This window comes from Dendrobates tinctorius, unplaced genomic scaffold (assembly GCF_039654945.1).
Source record: "Dendrobates tinctorius isolate UK_male_01 unplaced genomic scaffold, ASM3965494v1 ptg000130l, whole genome shotgun sequence".
NCBI lineage: Eukaryota > Metazoa > Chordata > Amphibia > Anura > Dendrobatidae > Dendrobates > Dendrobates tinctorius.
In genome coordinates this window covers 699,136-714,411 of record NW_027361798.1, presented here as the reverse complement: position 1 = coordinate 714,411, position 15,276 = coordinate 699,136, and the positions used below count along the sequence as shown (strand labels likewise).

At 48.7% G+C, this 15,276-nt stretch overlaps 1 protein-coding gene across 2 annotated transcripts in view; it reads left to right on the top strand.

Annotated features, from left to right (window-relative positions):
* LOC141047908 (cytochrome P450 2C20-like) overlaps window positions 1-15,276 on the top strand; it is a 277,427-nt gene that overhangs the window by 214,971 nt on the left and 47,180 nt on the right. The window contains exons 9-10 of one of the 2 annotated variants that reach the window (XM_073543229.1): window positions 6,680-6,821; window positions 7,248-7,379. In XM_073543229.1, the coding sequence (XP_073399330.1) occupies window positions 6,680-6,821; window positions 7,248-7,318 (213 nt within the window). In that variant the 3' untranslated portion in view covers window positions 7,319-7,379. Of the gene's footprint in view, window positions 1-6,679; window positions 6,822-7,247; window positions 7,380-15,276 lie in introns of those variants that run through there. The other variant, XM_073543228.1, reaches the window with a different exon arrangement.

The following is a 15,276-nucleotide window of genomic DNA, read 5'->3' as shown; positions in this document are numbered from 1 at the left end:
CTCCACCTCCTGCTTTTACTCCTCCACCTCTTTTCTAAATGTAGTTGCCCTTTTCCTTATGATATTTTTGTCTTCGGAGCATTTTGTCTGCTTTGGGACACCTTTAAAGGTGTTTTGTCATTGTTTTCTATGTGTTTGTGTTTGCCTGCCATTGTTTTCAATGGGGTTCGACGGTGTTCTTCGAACGTTCGACGAACATTCGACAAACTTGCCTCCTGTGCGACGAACCAAAACACTAGCGGGGTGGCTCAACACTACTCCTGATATATAGACGTACATTGTTAATGTTTAAAGTATGCCATATATACCTGGTATCTGGTGATACTGTACCCTTTCTGCCAGGAAGTCCTCCTCCAACCAACACTCTAAGTGTTTCATTGACACCTGTAACATTGTCCCACATGTGTGATTATTTCTTGCGGATCTTCTTGTTATATTGTGGTGTGATCCATCCTGAGCGTGTGAGTGTCTATGGGAACCTCCTGCAATTTAGATGTAGATTTAAAAATTACCCCAACACTGTATACAGCTCTACGCTTGTGATACATTTCCCATTTACTGCTTGTTATATTCTGGTCTAATCCAAACTGACCAAGTGAGAGTTATTTTCTGACTGTGGAAATAAATACTGAGATTGACAACAATGACACCTACACTGTGTACAGCTGTATTCTTGAGATCCATTACCATTTTACAGCTTTTTAGATTGTGTTGTAATCCAATACTGAGCCTGAGAGTGTCTGTGTGTGCCTCCTCAAATATCTATGGAGATTTAGAATGTTTAAACTATACTGTATATACCTGCTATCTGATGATACTGTACACTTTGTCTAATTTTTATATTCTTGTCTAATCCATACTGAGCCTGTGAGCGTCTCTGTGTGACTGATGTAATATACGCTTCTGATACAGTGCCATATATCTGATGTTATTTTGGGTCTATTTTCGGCAAAATTTTGAAGTTTGGTGGAAGAGGCCGCCGACGTGAGCGAGGAGGGACCAGCTGGTGCTGATGGTGGTGGTGCATCTGCTGGTAGTGGCAAAAGCACAATAGCAGCTAAGGCAGGAGGTGTTGAGCCTGCGTCATGGTCTGGCTCCGGAACGCCTGGAAGGCTACCTTTTCTGGGAGTAGGTTAACCGCTTTTAAAGGCGGAGCATGAGGAACTGGTTTTGGCTTACATTGCCGAAACAGACTCCAGCAAATATGCCCTCCTCTTCTGAAGTTTCAAAAAATGCAAGCACTGAGTCGTCAAGTGCTGGCTCCTGGTCAGGAGGAACCCCTTTCCTTGTGTCCTTCACCCCCACCAAAAGTGAATGATGCAGCAGGCTACACTTCACATTAGTTCATGTAGCTCTTTCTATCATACCATGCCTGGTTTATCAAGTCAAATCGTGAATTCCCCAGTCCAAGATGAATCTGACATGGAGTGTGGGTGGCCAGCCAGGGCAGTGGGGTTAATCGGTACCAGGCTGATGTCTCAGAGGGATGTGTCACGGTGGTGGTGACCCGTTCTGTGGCCCTGGGCGTCCATGCAAAGGGGTGAATTACGTTTATAGATGAATGATACGTGACGCAACCTGTGGCTTCTGATTAGATTGACCAGCGCTAGTGTCGCTTCTCTGGGACAGATGTTGTGGTGCAGCTAAGATGTAGAAGCCCTGCACAGGTAGGGCCACAGTCGCAGGGCAGATGAAAGAGTTGGTAGATGGTGTGCAGTGCAGGATGTAGTTATCAGGATCCTGACAGCGCCGACGTACAGCCTCCACTGAGCAGGGACTCACCCGCACTGTAGGGACCCCTGGGGACCAGAATAGCCAGAAAGTATAGGTGCACAGGACCTTAGTGATGAAGTTTAGCAAGCACGGGACCTACGGTCATGTGATTGCAAGGGGGCGGGGCTTAGTGTCCTGCTTTCACAGAAGACAGCAAACTCAGAGTCAGGCAAAACGGAGGTCATTCACAGTACGGACAGCGAGGTACAGAAGGGGTAAACAGACGGGAGGTCAGACAAAGCCAATGGTCATACACAAGAGGGCGACGCGGTACCAAGGGGACGAGCAGAGAGAAGTCAGGTCACAAGCAGAGAGTCAGACACGAGAGGTAGCGCAGTACAAGAGGGACAGGCAGAACTCGTAACAGGGACAGAACCGAATCAAAACCAAACAAGCAAGCAAGATATCAGGCACAAGACACACGTAAGCACAAAGTCAACTAACTCAGCCGAGGGCAGGAGTATAACTGACACCGGACCTAGGTCCAGTGAGCATTAAATAGCTGCCCTCTGCCAGGGAGAGGCGGAATAATTATACCCCAATCAGACCAGGACGGGCCAAAGCGAAACCCCGTCCTGGATCATGACAGTAGCAGAGCCGTGCGCCAGGCGCAGGAGAAAGATGACAGACACAGTCGTGCAGTTCCTTTACCTGTACTTGGTAAGTGCCGTCCAGGACCCAGAGTACAGATGGAGAAGGAGTTGGTCAGCCTGGAAGCCAATTTCGAATTCTCTCTCTGCAGATAGGTAGTGTGGTCTCCGTTCTAGCGCTTATCTGAGGTACTCACAGTGCTGAGTTCAATGAAGTTCCCCCTGTTGACTCTCTTTTGGAACTTTCTCGTATGTCAGGCAGCCATAGCCTTTTCCTTCTGGCTCCCACACGTCGATGCTGGGGCCTCCGAGCCTTAGTTGGGTACAGAGCATTTACAGCTGCTACTTCCTCCGGTTTCTGCTGCAGGAACGTCAGTGTCCCTACAAACTCGGAGACCGGAATCCGGACCATGCGCTCCAGCTAGGAGTGAGCCTTAACTCTGCTCATCCTCCAGCTCCCTTCTCACGTCCACACACTTCCCCTTCCCTGCACAGAGTGCCCTAACTTACCTCCTTCCGACCACAGAGAGCAGCTCCTCAGCAGTCAGGTTCAGAGGTCTCCCTGCTGGCCTGGAGTGGGAAATGTGTTGTGTGTTGGTTGAACTGCTAGAGAGATCCTTTGTTGCTCCCAAGCATGACATCACACTCCCTAGGAGGAAGGTAATGCCACTGTGGCGACCGTACTCCTGGGGACGCCACAAGTGCACTGATGCCCAGCCACTGCTAGATGATTCTGCTGGTACATTGACCCAGACCACTACATTCCCCTCACACTCTACACAGCCAGAATCTGACGCTGAGGAAACTCAGGCTCCCCATCACGTATAGTGTACCATCTTACACGGTGACAAAGAGGAAGGTGCAGATGAAAGTGCAGGTTCCTTGAGCAGGTGGGGGGCATACTCATGGGCGACGGCACTGGCACAGGGCCCCTCATAGTACGGAAAAGTGTCTCTGCCGATGGGGAGGGCCCACCCGCCATCAGACACACCGCCACACACCGCCGTACTATGAGGGGCCCTGTGCCAGTGCCATCCCCAACGAGTGGGCCCCCACTGCTTTCTCTGGATCACAGCACTTGCAAAGTTGAAATACTTACCTCTCCCTGCTCCACCGCCATGACGTCTTCCGCGTGTCCTGACAGTGATATTCTGATCAGACAGCGCAATGACATCATGTCTGTACGCCCTCTGCCTAAACAGCCAAGTGTAGTGAGATGGAAGATGGGGACAGCGAGGAGTCCAGACTAGTACAGGGATTCCCTAGCGAGGAGACTTATTTAATTGTTTTCAATGTTGGGACAGCAATTTTTGGGGAGCACTATACTCTGGTGAATGATATATGAGGCCCACCATACACTGGAGCATTCCAAAGGTGGACATCAGACACTGGAGCAGCATTTACAGGGCCCATCATACACTAGAGCATTAGAAATGGGGCCCATTATATATGGAGCATTATTTGGTCCCATAAGACAGTGGAGCTTCATCCATGGGGACCAACATATACTGTAGCATTATGTGGAGCTCATCATATACTGTTTCAAACATTATATATACCAATGATTCTGTATGGAGAAATATATGGGCCTCATTACTCTGTATAGCGCACTATGCAGTGCCCTTAATACTGTATGGAGTTATATACTGTCCTTTTTTGGAGCTATTGGAGAATTTAAAATCAATATCAGTCAAGAGATGTAAAAAGTGAAGTATTTTTCATTGAACTATACCGCTATTTCTCTGCCGTATCGGAGCATCATGAGTTGTGGTATGTGTTAAAGGGGCGCTCTTTGGCCCAGCGCACATGAAAACCTGGAGCCAGCCCTACCCCCCCACAACTTTAGCCAAATAACCCCCAGTTTTCAGTGCGTAACTATTATTATGAAGTAAATTAAGGTGAACAAGCTTCAGTAATAAAAATTGATGTTTTTGGCATTCAAATGGGCACTGTAGGAGTGTTTACTGTCCTCCACTCCCTGCCGACTTTGCTTCCCCATTGACTTGCATTGGGTTTAGTGTTTCAGTCGGCCTTCGACTTTTCACGATAATCGGCCGATTTCGTTCGACCCGACTTTTGAGAAAGTCGGGTTTCATGAAACCCGACTTGACCCGAAAAAAGGCAAAGTCGCTCAGCTCTACTGACCAGCATGCGTTGCTATAGCTGGACCAGAGGTGGCAGCAGCACCCAAACCTACAGAGCTGGTCTAAGCAGAGCGCCTGGATCGACAAGTCTGCTGAGCAGCCTCCTCTGCGGGCCGGAGAGGAATGGGAGACTGACGAATGCAAGGCTCGGGATTCCTGCTGTGCAGCCACAGAAACCCGACACCTAACAGATACTTTGTCAAATGCTTTGCTGAAGTCAAGATATACTATATCTACAGCTTTTCCCTGCTCCACCCAGTCAGTGATTCTGTCATGGAAGGAAATTAAATTAGTCTGACATGACTTATTAGTTACAAACCCATGCTGACTCTGTTTAATCACTGCATTCTTATCCAGGTACTGACATTCATGTTGCTTAAAAATTTGTTCAAAGATCTTTCCTGGTATAGAAGTCAGACTCACCAGCCTATAGTTGCCTGGGTCCACCTTCTTCCCCTTTTTGAAGATAGGAACATCATTTGCTCTTCTCCAGTCTTCTGGAACTTCTCCTGTTCTCCACAAATTTTCAAAGATTATGGAGAGGGGTTCAAAAATTTCTTCTGCTTCATTTATGTTAGGTAAGTGTTTCTGCACTATCTTTCTGTTTATAGTTATCCTGGATTCTTCTTTTCCCTTAATAGGACAGTGAAGAATAGTTGATGTTACATTTCCTTTCTGAGAGAAAACAGAAGCAAAATAGGAATTTAAAAGTTCAGCCTTCTCAACATCCTGTCTTACCATGTCATCATTTTCATCCTGCAAAAATCCTATAGCATTTTTGACTTTTCTTTTACTTTTGACATAACCCCAAAATCCTTTATTATTGCTTTTGATGCCTCTTGCAAGCCTCAATTCATTGTCTGCTTTAGTAATCTGATTCATGCCCTGCAGGTTCAGCAGACAGCATTATATTCTTCATACTGTGTGTGGGGGAATGTACTGTGGGGACATCATACTCTGTGTGGGGGAATGTACTGTGGGGGCATCATACAGGGTGTGGGGGGAATGTACTGTGTGAACATCATACTGTGTGTGGGGGAATATACTATGCGGACATCATACTGTGTGTGGGGGAATGTACTGTGGGGACATCATACTGTGTGTGGAGGGAATGTACTGTGGGGACATCATGCTGTGTGTGGGGGAATGTACTGTGTGTACAACATACTGTGTGTGGAGGAATGTACTGTGTGGACATCATACTGTGTGTGGGGGAGTGTACCAAAAGGACATGATACATTGAGTGTGAGGGAGTGTACCGTGGGGTACCCACAACATCCACGACCGCCGAAAGAGTCGGCAGTCCCCACGCCGGAATCTGGACGCTTGAAGTCCCTTCGGAGGCACCCCCACAAGGTCCTGGTGTGGTGCCCGCGTTGCTGTCCTTAAGTCCCAGGCAAGAGATTTTATCCCCTCCTGGGGTCTGGCACTGCCAGTTTTGCGATATTTTAGTCTGGGGCAACAGATTCTGTCCCCTCCTGGGGTCTGGCAATGTCCCGGCTGTTGTCGCACACCTGCCCGCGGCAAACGTGCCCGGGCTACTGTCTGAGGAGCAGGAACACACAACACCGCAGGTCCAGGCTGCTCCCATGTCACCAGCCCCTGTTTGGGACTTCTGAAAATATTCTCATTAACCTTTCACCTTGACACTTCTTGAGTATGGTTTGAGAAAGGCCTCTTAGTAGGTTGAAACGTAACCATATTATACTCACATCCTGGATAACCATATTATACCCACATTTTGGATACTTCCTTTGTCTGTGGTGTTACACTATTTGATTTATTGAAAATAAAATAAAAATTCAAAAATTTTGAAAATCTTGAAGATTGTTTGGCAAGATTAATCCACACTTGAGTGCGACTGTTCATCTATTTACCGAGGAGCAGGAACTTCCTGCTCCTTCTTGGGGCTGTTAAGCCCACCCACCAGGTAAACTCTTGCTATCCTTGACTCTAGAATACAGTATACACCATATAGGAACATGACATTAATAACACATTAATACAATAACAGGAATAGGTAACATTTATTACAGACTTTGTCATATACAGTAAAAAAAACACATACAGTATAATACCGTCAACAAGGGTCGCATAGGTATTGTGTGGGGGAGGGGCAAATGAGGGTCTCTGCCACCTCCTTACACAACTTCTTATCCTTCCTGTTATCAGGGAACAACCGTGATCCCCTTCCTCACATCAGTCCTACAAGACCCGTCTCAGTGGGAAACTCCTGAAGATTTCAACCCCGATCATTTCCTGGATGAAGAAGGGCAGTTCCGCAACAGGTTGGCGTTCATGGCGTTCTCAGCAGGTAAGAACCAAAGATAAAAAGGTGAAACCGAGGATAAGGAAAAGTGAAACGAGGAATCTTATATTGTGCAGAAAGGGAAGAATTGTAGTTATCGGTAGGAGATAACAGAAGAAGCAGCTTTTCAGACTGTTCAATCTATTCCACCATCAAAAAAAATATGGATACTGTCCCTGCCAAAGTCTGTTTTCATCTTCCTGACCAGGCCACAATCTTACATTCTGACCAGTGTCACTTTATGTGGTAGTGACTCTGCAGCTTCAACATATCGAGGTGATTCTGAGACTGTTTTTTCGTGACACATTGCACTTCATTATAGTGGTATCGTTAGATTGACATTTGTGTTTATTGATGGAAATATAGAATATTTGACAAATTTCGAAAGCGTGTCACTTTTCTCCTGCATTTACCAATACCTTTCCACCACAGTGCACAACTCTGAAGGGAAGGGGCCAGATTACAGCACAGATTTTGCTGAATTATATACCATTGGGAGATGAAGAAAAAAGTATTACATTCTTACCACAATCATGTTGTTTTAGGCCCAAGTTTTACATATACACAAGTTGAAATAGGTAAGACTGGCCCCATAATTTGTGACATAATTTCTAATGAATGTGGCAATACCCCATATTTGGTTGTACAGTACTGCATGCGACACACAGGAGGGCTCAGAAGGGAAAATGCCTTATTTGACTTTTTGAATATAAAAATAGGAAAAGCGCCCCTTATGTAAATCTGTGGATCTAGTTTCAATTCCAGATCGTTGTAAATACTTATGTCCCCCCAAAAAATTGAGAAAAGTATTCAAGGTGTGATACCTTTATTGGCTAACCAGAAAAATTATATTTGCAAGCAAGCTTTCAGGGCTCAAAAGGCCCCTTCATCAGGCTGGATTACAAGTGAATTACTGAGAAAAGATGGCAACATTTAAATAGGAATTACAACAGGACATGAGATGATGCTAGCTATAGACAGGCCAAGGAAATCAAATTAAGGTTTTTGTTACACATGCAGATGAGGACCAAGTGTTCTATTAGAGATCTGTGAATGTTCACCTGGGGAGGCTGTGCGTGGCAGGCTCAACACTAGAGAGGGCGTGTGAGTCCACAATAGAGGGCTGCAGCTCCGACCGCTGGTTCCTGGGCGTATAATGCTGGAACTGGAATGAACGTTTAAGAATCAGATAAATCCTGTGGGATATTCCAGACACTGTCAGTGGATGACGGATGTCCAAAGTCAGGAAGATGAAGATTTCATTTATTGTATTACTCGTTTCGGAGTTTATGGAACTCCTTTGTCAGATACATTAAAACAGGATATCACTTTAAAATACTTTAAAAGGGTCAGTGATGACATTAAAGTCAGCATCACACATGATTAACAACAATAAATAAATTTAACAGCAATTAGTTCATTTAAAATATATCTAAAAAATGACAAACAGTAATCACCACTGTCAGGAAAATATGTACATTTTCCATTATTTCAATTAGACATTCAGAGCTATCGGCTGTAGCCCCTTGGTTTTTGAATGACACACTGCCCCTTCCCCATTAGATTGTGCAGTGTCACACTGAGCTCATGTGCAGGCTCGTCGCTGGTGTAATGTGAGACCATGGTATGCCCGGCAACACAGGATCCGTTTATGAACCTAACTGGTTAAGGGCAGTTTTGTAGCACATGGATTTGAAAGTTCATTTGCTCATTCAGCAACGAATATAATAACACAGAATATTCACAGAGGCAGGAAACTTATATTTTTGGAAACTGCATGGTTAGAGCCAGGGCCGCCATCAAGGCATTACTGCCCTGACTGTCATATGGGGCCCGGTGGGCAGAGGGGGTCCGCATCGGGCCCGGTCTCCTCACCGGGCCCCTACCGGCAGGTAAACCAGGCCCTTAGCGCAGTGCTGCGGGCGGCAGCTAAATGCGGGCCCGGATGTCAATAGTTAACAGCCGCCAGCCAATTGGAAGCTGGCAGCTGACGTCAGCCGCAGCACACACATCGCCGGCGTTTGACGTCACTGTCAGTCGCGGGCTAGAGCGCGCTTCAGCACTGCAGCGTGGAGGGACGGAGCCTGAGCCTCGCCCGCCGCTGGAACGCGGCCAGGTAAGAAGAACTTGTTTTTTTTTTTTTGTTTCTTTGCTTCTTTTTGACAGCGGCGATCCGGGGGGCCGGGGGCAGAATGCTGGACTGGGGCAGAATGCTGGACTGGGGCAGAAAGCTGGACATGGGGCAGAATGCTGGAGACTGGGGCAGAATGCTGGAGACTGGGGCAGAATGTTGGAGACTGGGGCATAATGCTGGAGACTGGGGCAAAATGCTGGACATGGGGCAGAATGCTGGAGACTGGGGCAGAATGCTGGACATGGGTCAGAATGCTGGAGACAGGGGCAGAAGGCTGGACATGGGGCAGAATGCTGGAGACTGGGGCATAATGCTGGACATGGGGCAGAATGCTGGACATGTGGCAGAATGCTGGAGACTGGGGCATAATGCTGGAGACTGGGGCAGAATGCTGGACATGGGGCAGAATGCTGGACTGGGTCAGAATGCTGGGCATGGGGCAGAATGCTGGAGACTGGGGCAGAATGCTGGAGACTGGGGCAGAATGTTGGAGACTGGGGCAGAATGTTGGCGACTGGGGCATAATGCTGGAGACTGGGGCAAAATGCTGGACATGGGGCAAAATGCTGGAGACTGGGGCAGAATCCTGGACATGGGGGCAGAATGCTGCAGACTGGGGCAGAATGCTGGACATGGGGCAGAATGCTGGAGACTGGGGCAGAATGCTGGACATGGGTCAGAATGCTGGAGACTGGGGCAGAAGGCTGGACATGGGGCAGAATCCTGGAGACTGGGGCATAATGCTGGACATGGGGCAGAATGCTGGACATGTGGCAGAATGCTGGAGATTGGGGCATAATGCTAGAAACTGGGGCAGAATGCTGGACATGGGGCAGAATGCTGGACATGTGGCAGAATGCTGGAGACTGGGGCATAATGCTGGCGACTGGGGCAGAATGCTGGACATGGGGCAGAATGCTGGAGACTGGGGCAGAATGCTGGACATGGGGGCAGAATGCTGGACATGGGGCAGAATGCGAGACACTGGGCAGAATGGAGATACGGGGCATGATTGGAGACAGATGGGGTAGGGCTGGAGACAGATCGCAAAGGATCATGGGGCAGGATGGATACGATGGAGACAGATGGGGCAGGATGGGGAGATCATATGGGGAAGAATGGATACTCATGAGGGTGGGATGGGAGAACATATGGCTGAAGCCAGGAATGAGACACACGGGGGTCAGGATGGAGGATGGGGGATATTATTACCATAGGGCCTAATTAAGGGATATTATTACTGCTGTGATGTATTTAATTTTTTGAGGATACTGTTTTAAATGGGGGGCGGTCCTGTTACTGTGCAGAGCGACATTATGTCGCCTTTTTTTCTTCATGTGGTGTAATGTAGAAGTTGGAAAAAAATAAGTAATGTGTTCTGCAAGCAGAGCTCTAGATAACTGTTATTTCCTGCAGAGATGAGTCCTGGCTGGAAGACGTGATGGCGGTCTGTGCTGGATGAATGAAAAGCAAGGATGAAGGACTTCACGTAGAGACATCACTGGTGAGTTATTGTGTTGCCTATACATTGACACTATACATTGTATACTATATACAGAGGTCCTGTGTATAATGTCACCAATAGTGTTGAGCATTCCGATACCGCAAGTATCGGGTATCGGCCGATATTAGCGGTATCGGAATTCCAATACTTAATTCCGATACTTTTTTCATATCGGATTCCGGGATCGGAATCGGAATAGGAAGTTCCCATCATGCTATGAGCCTGCTTGCTTTGATTAAGCCAATGGGAATCCTCCGAAGTGTGGGCACATCCTGTTAGGCATGTAGGCATGTTAACTATTGGCATGGCTGTGATTGGCTGCCGAAATGATGTCATGATGCACTATAAAAGCCACCGCAGCCGCCATTTCTGGTCACTCTGCTGTGAATTCAGTTAGGGACAGGCTGCTGTAGAAGACTGTGAGGGACAGTTAGAAATAGCGATTCCACCAAACATCTAGTGCTTTACCCAGGCTACATAAACCACCACTGTAGCCTTCTTTGCCCTAGCAGCAGTGTTCACAGCTGTCTGCAAGGGCTGTGTGAGTGCAGCTCACGCTGTGGAGTGGGTCCTGCAGCCACGTCAGGCTGTAGGCCACCCAGTGTGATCACTGCTGCCTCATACATCTTTTATTTTTTGAGCTGCATTTTTTAAATAATTTCAATCTAGTGTGCTTCCATCCGTATCCATATACGTTGGTTGCAAACACTAGTAGTAGACAGCGGAGCCTTTCTGCAGCCTTTCAGTGCTAGTGTCCACTTTGCTGCACTGTTCACGGCTGTCTGAGAGGTCTCTGACTGTGTGTGAGTGCAGCTCACGCTGAGTAGTGTGTCCTGCAGCTACGTCTGGCTGTAGGACGCTCAGCGTGCGTCACTGCCTCACACATATTTTTATTTGAGTGCAGCTCATTTTTTCTTCTATTAGTGTGCATCCATCCGTCTCCATCTACGGTGGTTGCAAACACTATATAGGAGTACACAGCGGAGCCTTTCTGCAGCCTGTCAGTGCCAGTGCCCACTTAGCTGCACTGTTGACGGCTGTCTGAGAGGTCTCTGACTGTGTGTGAGTGCAGCTCACGCTGAGTAGAGTGTCCTGCAGCTACGTCTGGTTGTAGGACGCTCAACGTGCGTCACTGCCTCACACATATTTGTCTCTGAGTGCAGCTCATTTTTTCTTCTCCTATTAGTGTGCATCCATCCGTATCCATCAACATTGGTTGGTTGCAAACACTATATAGGAGTAGATAGAGGAGCCTTTTTTTCTGGCTTGTGCCCTGCCGGCGCAGCCAGATTAGTATTACCCAATTTTTTTGGAGCCTCATCTTTTGCATTGTAGGTTACCTGCCTGCATTGTAATAGCTCCAAAAAGTTGGTGATACTATCAGTTTCAATTCTTTGTTCTCATACTTTGAGTTTGTTTCAAACAAAGAAACCACATAAAAAGTTCACCAAACACTACATTTTGAACTTGTGTAGGCCACATCAGCTCCTATTAAAGTCTAGTCCACACACACACACTTCATAAAATTAGTGTTTCTTGTACCTGTAACCAGCTGTTCAGGAATAAGCACACTAAGGCCCCCCTTTGTACTTTTTTGCCTATCTTAAGCAGTCTTGCAAGATGAAGAAGGCAGGGAGTAAGGCGCGGGGGCGTGGGCGTGGGCGTGGAGTTTCAGCAGGGAGAGGACGTGGGGATTCTGCAGGGAGAGGACGTGGGGATTCTACAGGTAGAGGACGTGGGGATTCTGGGCCTGCTGCGGGCACCAGTGGATCAGCATCCCCCAGTTTTAGCAGGCAACAGTCCTTTATGCGCAGCTTTGTAGGACCTCAACGTACCCCACTGCTGCGGGAGGAACAAATTGAAGCCGTTGTCGGATGGATGGCAGCTAACGCATCGACTTCAATTACTTCCGCATCCTCTCAGGGTCAGAGCACCGAAGAGCAACCATCTGTCTCTTCACCACCTGCCAAAGTGCCCAGGCAGTCAGAGAGACATGGACAGGAGCCATCACAGTCTCTACTTCTGTTCTCGGAATCTGTTGGCTTGGAAAGAGGGGGCCAGCCAAGCAGCATTCCTGAATGTGAAGAAGAGGGAGTATGCAGTGATGCGCAACTTCTTTGTCCCTCTGAATCTGAAGAGGCGAGTGGGCCAGTGCCTATGGTCAGCACACCTCAGTACGCATCAGATGATGACGAGACTCAGTTGCCACTTTCTGGTGCGTACGGTGCTGGCGAGACAACCCCGGAGAAGCAGCTGTTTGAAGAGGGGAGGGAAGATGATGAGGTCCTTGACCCATCATGGCGTGAGCAACAGGAAGGTGGTGGGAGCAGCTCGGAGGAAGAGATTCCCCTTCCGGCCAAAACAGGAGGCAGAGGGAGGGGGAAGACTTGGTTGCCTGTACCCTCCACTTCGGCACCCGTTAGGAGCATTCCTCCTTCCAAAGGCAAACCGGGCGCTCACAAGAGTTGCAGTGCGTGGTCCTTTTTTGACACAGTTGCAGATGACATTTGCTTTGTCAAATGCAAGCTGTGTCATCAGAGAGTCAAAAGAGGGAGAAATGTCAGCAACCTCAATACCACAAATATGTGGAAACATGTGCGCACCAAGCACGAGTTGGAGTTGCAGAGACACCCTGAAGACGTAGGCCAACGTACAGCACCACCTACCACCTCTTCAGTTCGTGTTGGGCCCTCTTCCTCCAGCTCACACACTGCTGGTTCGGCTTCCTCACAGGATCGCCAAGGAAGAACCTCTGCCACTGTTGTCCGGAGACCCTATCAGATTCCACCCATAACAGCACGTTCCCATCCATCACAGCCATCGGTAGCACAGGCATGGGATAAAAGGCGCCCTTACTCGGCAAACCATCCCCGAGCACAGTCTCTGAATGCTGGCATTGCCAAACTTCTGGCAGTTGAAATGCTGTCATTCAGGCTGGTGGACACTGACACCTTCCGGGACTTAATGGCATTGGCAGTCCCCCAATACAACGTGCCCAGCCGCTTTTATTTCAGCAGGCGAGCCGTCCCTGCCCTGCAGAAACATGTTGAGGGCAAAATAAAACATGCGCTACTAAACGCCGTTAGTAGCAAGGTCCACCTGACCACCGATGCGTGGACCAGTAACCATGGACAGGGACGATACCTTTCCCTCACTGCCCACTGGGTCAATGTTGTGGAGCCGGGTACGGATCTGGAGAGTGGCGCTGTACGTGTTCTTCCAACGCCACGGATTGCAGGACTCCAGTCTGTACACATAGACTCCTCCTCCTACTCAAGTTCCTCAGAAACAGCAGAGCAGGAGCCTGTTACGACCGATATGAGCACAGCCGTGGCCAAACGTCAACAGGCTGTACTCAAATTAATTTCTTTGGGGAATCGAAGCCACACAGCGCAGGAGCTCTGGAATGCTATCAAGCTGGAGAGCGATGTGTGGTTTGGGCCAGCGAATCTCCAGCCGGGCTTGGTAGTGTGTGACAATGGCCGAAATCTGGTGGCAGCTCTTGGCCTAGGCAACCTCACACACATCCCATGTCTGGCACATGTTCTTAACTTGGTCGTGCAGAGCTTTCTGAGGGACTATCCGGATCTTGCTGCACTGTTGCACAAGGTCCGCATAGAGTGCGCTCACTTGCGACGTTCCAGCACGGCAAGATCGCGCCTCGCTGCTCTGCAGCGACGATTTGGCCTTCCGGAACATCGCATCATATGTGACCTACCCACCCGGTGGAATTCAACGTTACATATGTTGGAGCGGTTGTGTGAGCAGCAGGCAGCAGTCATGGAGTACCAGCTGCATCAGGCGCAAACAAGTCGCACTGTGCGCCGTTCACACTTCAGCACCATTGAGTGGGCCTCTACGAAGGACATCTGCCTCGTTTTGCGTGCCTTCGATGAATCCACGCGGATGGCGAGTGCAGACGATGCACTAGTCAGCATGACTGTCCCCCTTATCTGCCTGCTTCAACAAACACTGCAAGCACTAAGGGATGAGGTTTCAGAAGAGGTGGAGGATGAGGAGTCCCAAATGCCATCTGCTTCTGGACAGTCTGCGCTACGTGTTTCCTCACAAAGGCCTAGGCAGGGGACACTTTGTGAGGAGGATGAGGAGGAGTCGATGGAGGAGGAAGACATCTCTCCAGAGGAGGGAGGTACACAAACCTCTACTCAGTATGTACAGCGAGGGTGGGGTGATGCAGAGCAGGTCGAGGTCACGCCTCAAACAGGGGACAGCGGTTCTTTGGCAGTTGGGAGTCTGCAGCACATGGTTGATTTCATGCTGCAGTGCCTGAGAAACGACCGCCGCATCGCCCACATTCTCGTCTCGGCTGATTATTGGGTGTACACCCTCCTAGATCCTCGCTACCGGGACAGCGTACAAAGGCATATACCAACGTTGAACCGGGAGCGTAAAATGCGGGAGTACGAAGAGTCACTGGTGCAGTCCATAATGTTTTCCATTCCACCCGACAGCATTGTTGCTAGTGCTTTACAAAGCAGCTCTGTGCGTCGAGGCAGTGGAGGAAACTCTGCACAAAGAGGGAGCAGAGGCAGTGCCGCAGCACAAGGCAAGACCACTATGGCCCAAATGTGGCAAAGTTTTGTGTGTCCACCACAATTGTCTACACCATCAGCGACGCCTCGAGTCAGCAGGAGGCAACGCTTCCGTCAGATGGTGTCAGACTACATGTCTTGCCCTGTCGCTGTACTCCCAGATGGCTCTTCCCCCTTCAAGTTTTGGGTCTCTAAGCTGGATACATGGCCAGAGCTTAGCCAGTATGCATTGGAGGTGCTGGCTTGCCCTGCTGCCAGTGTATTATCGGA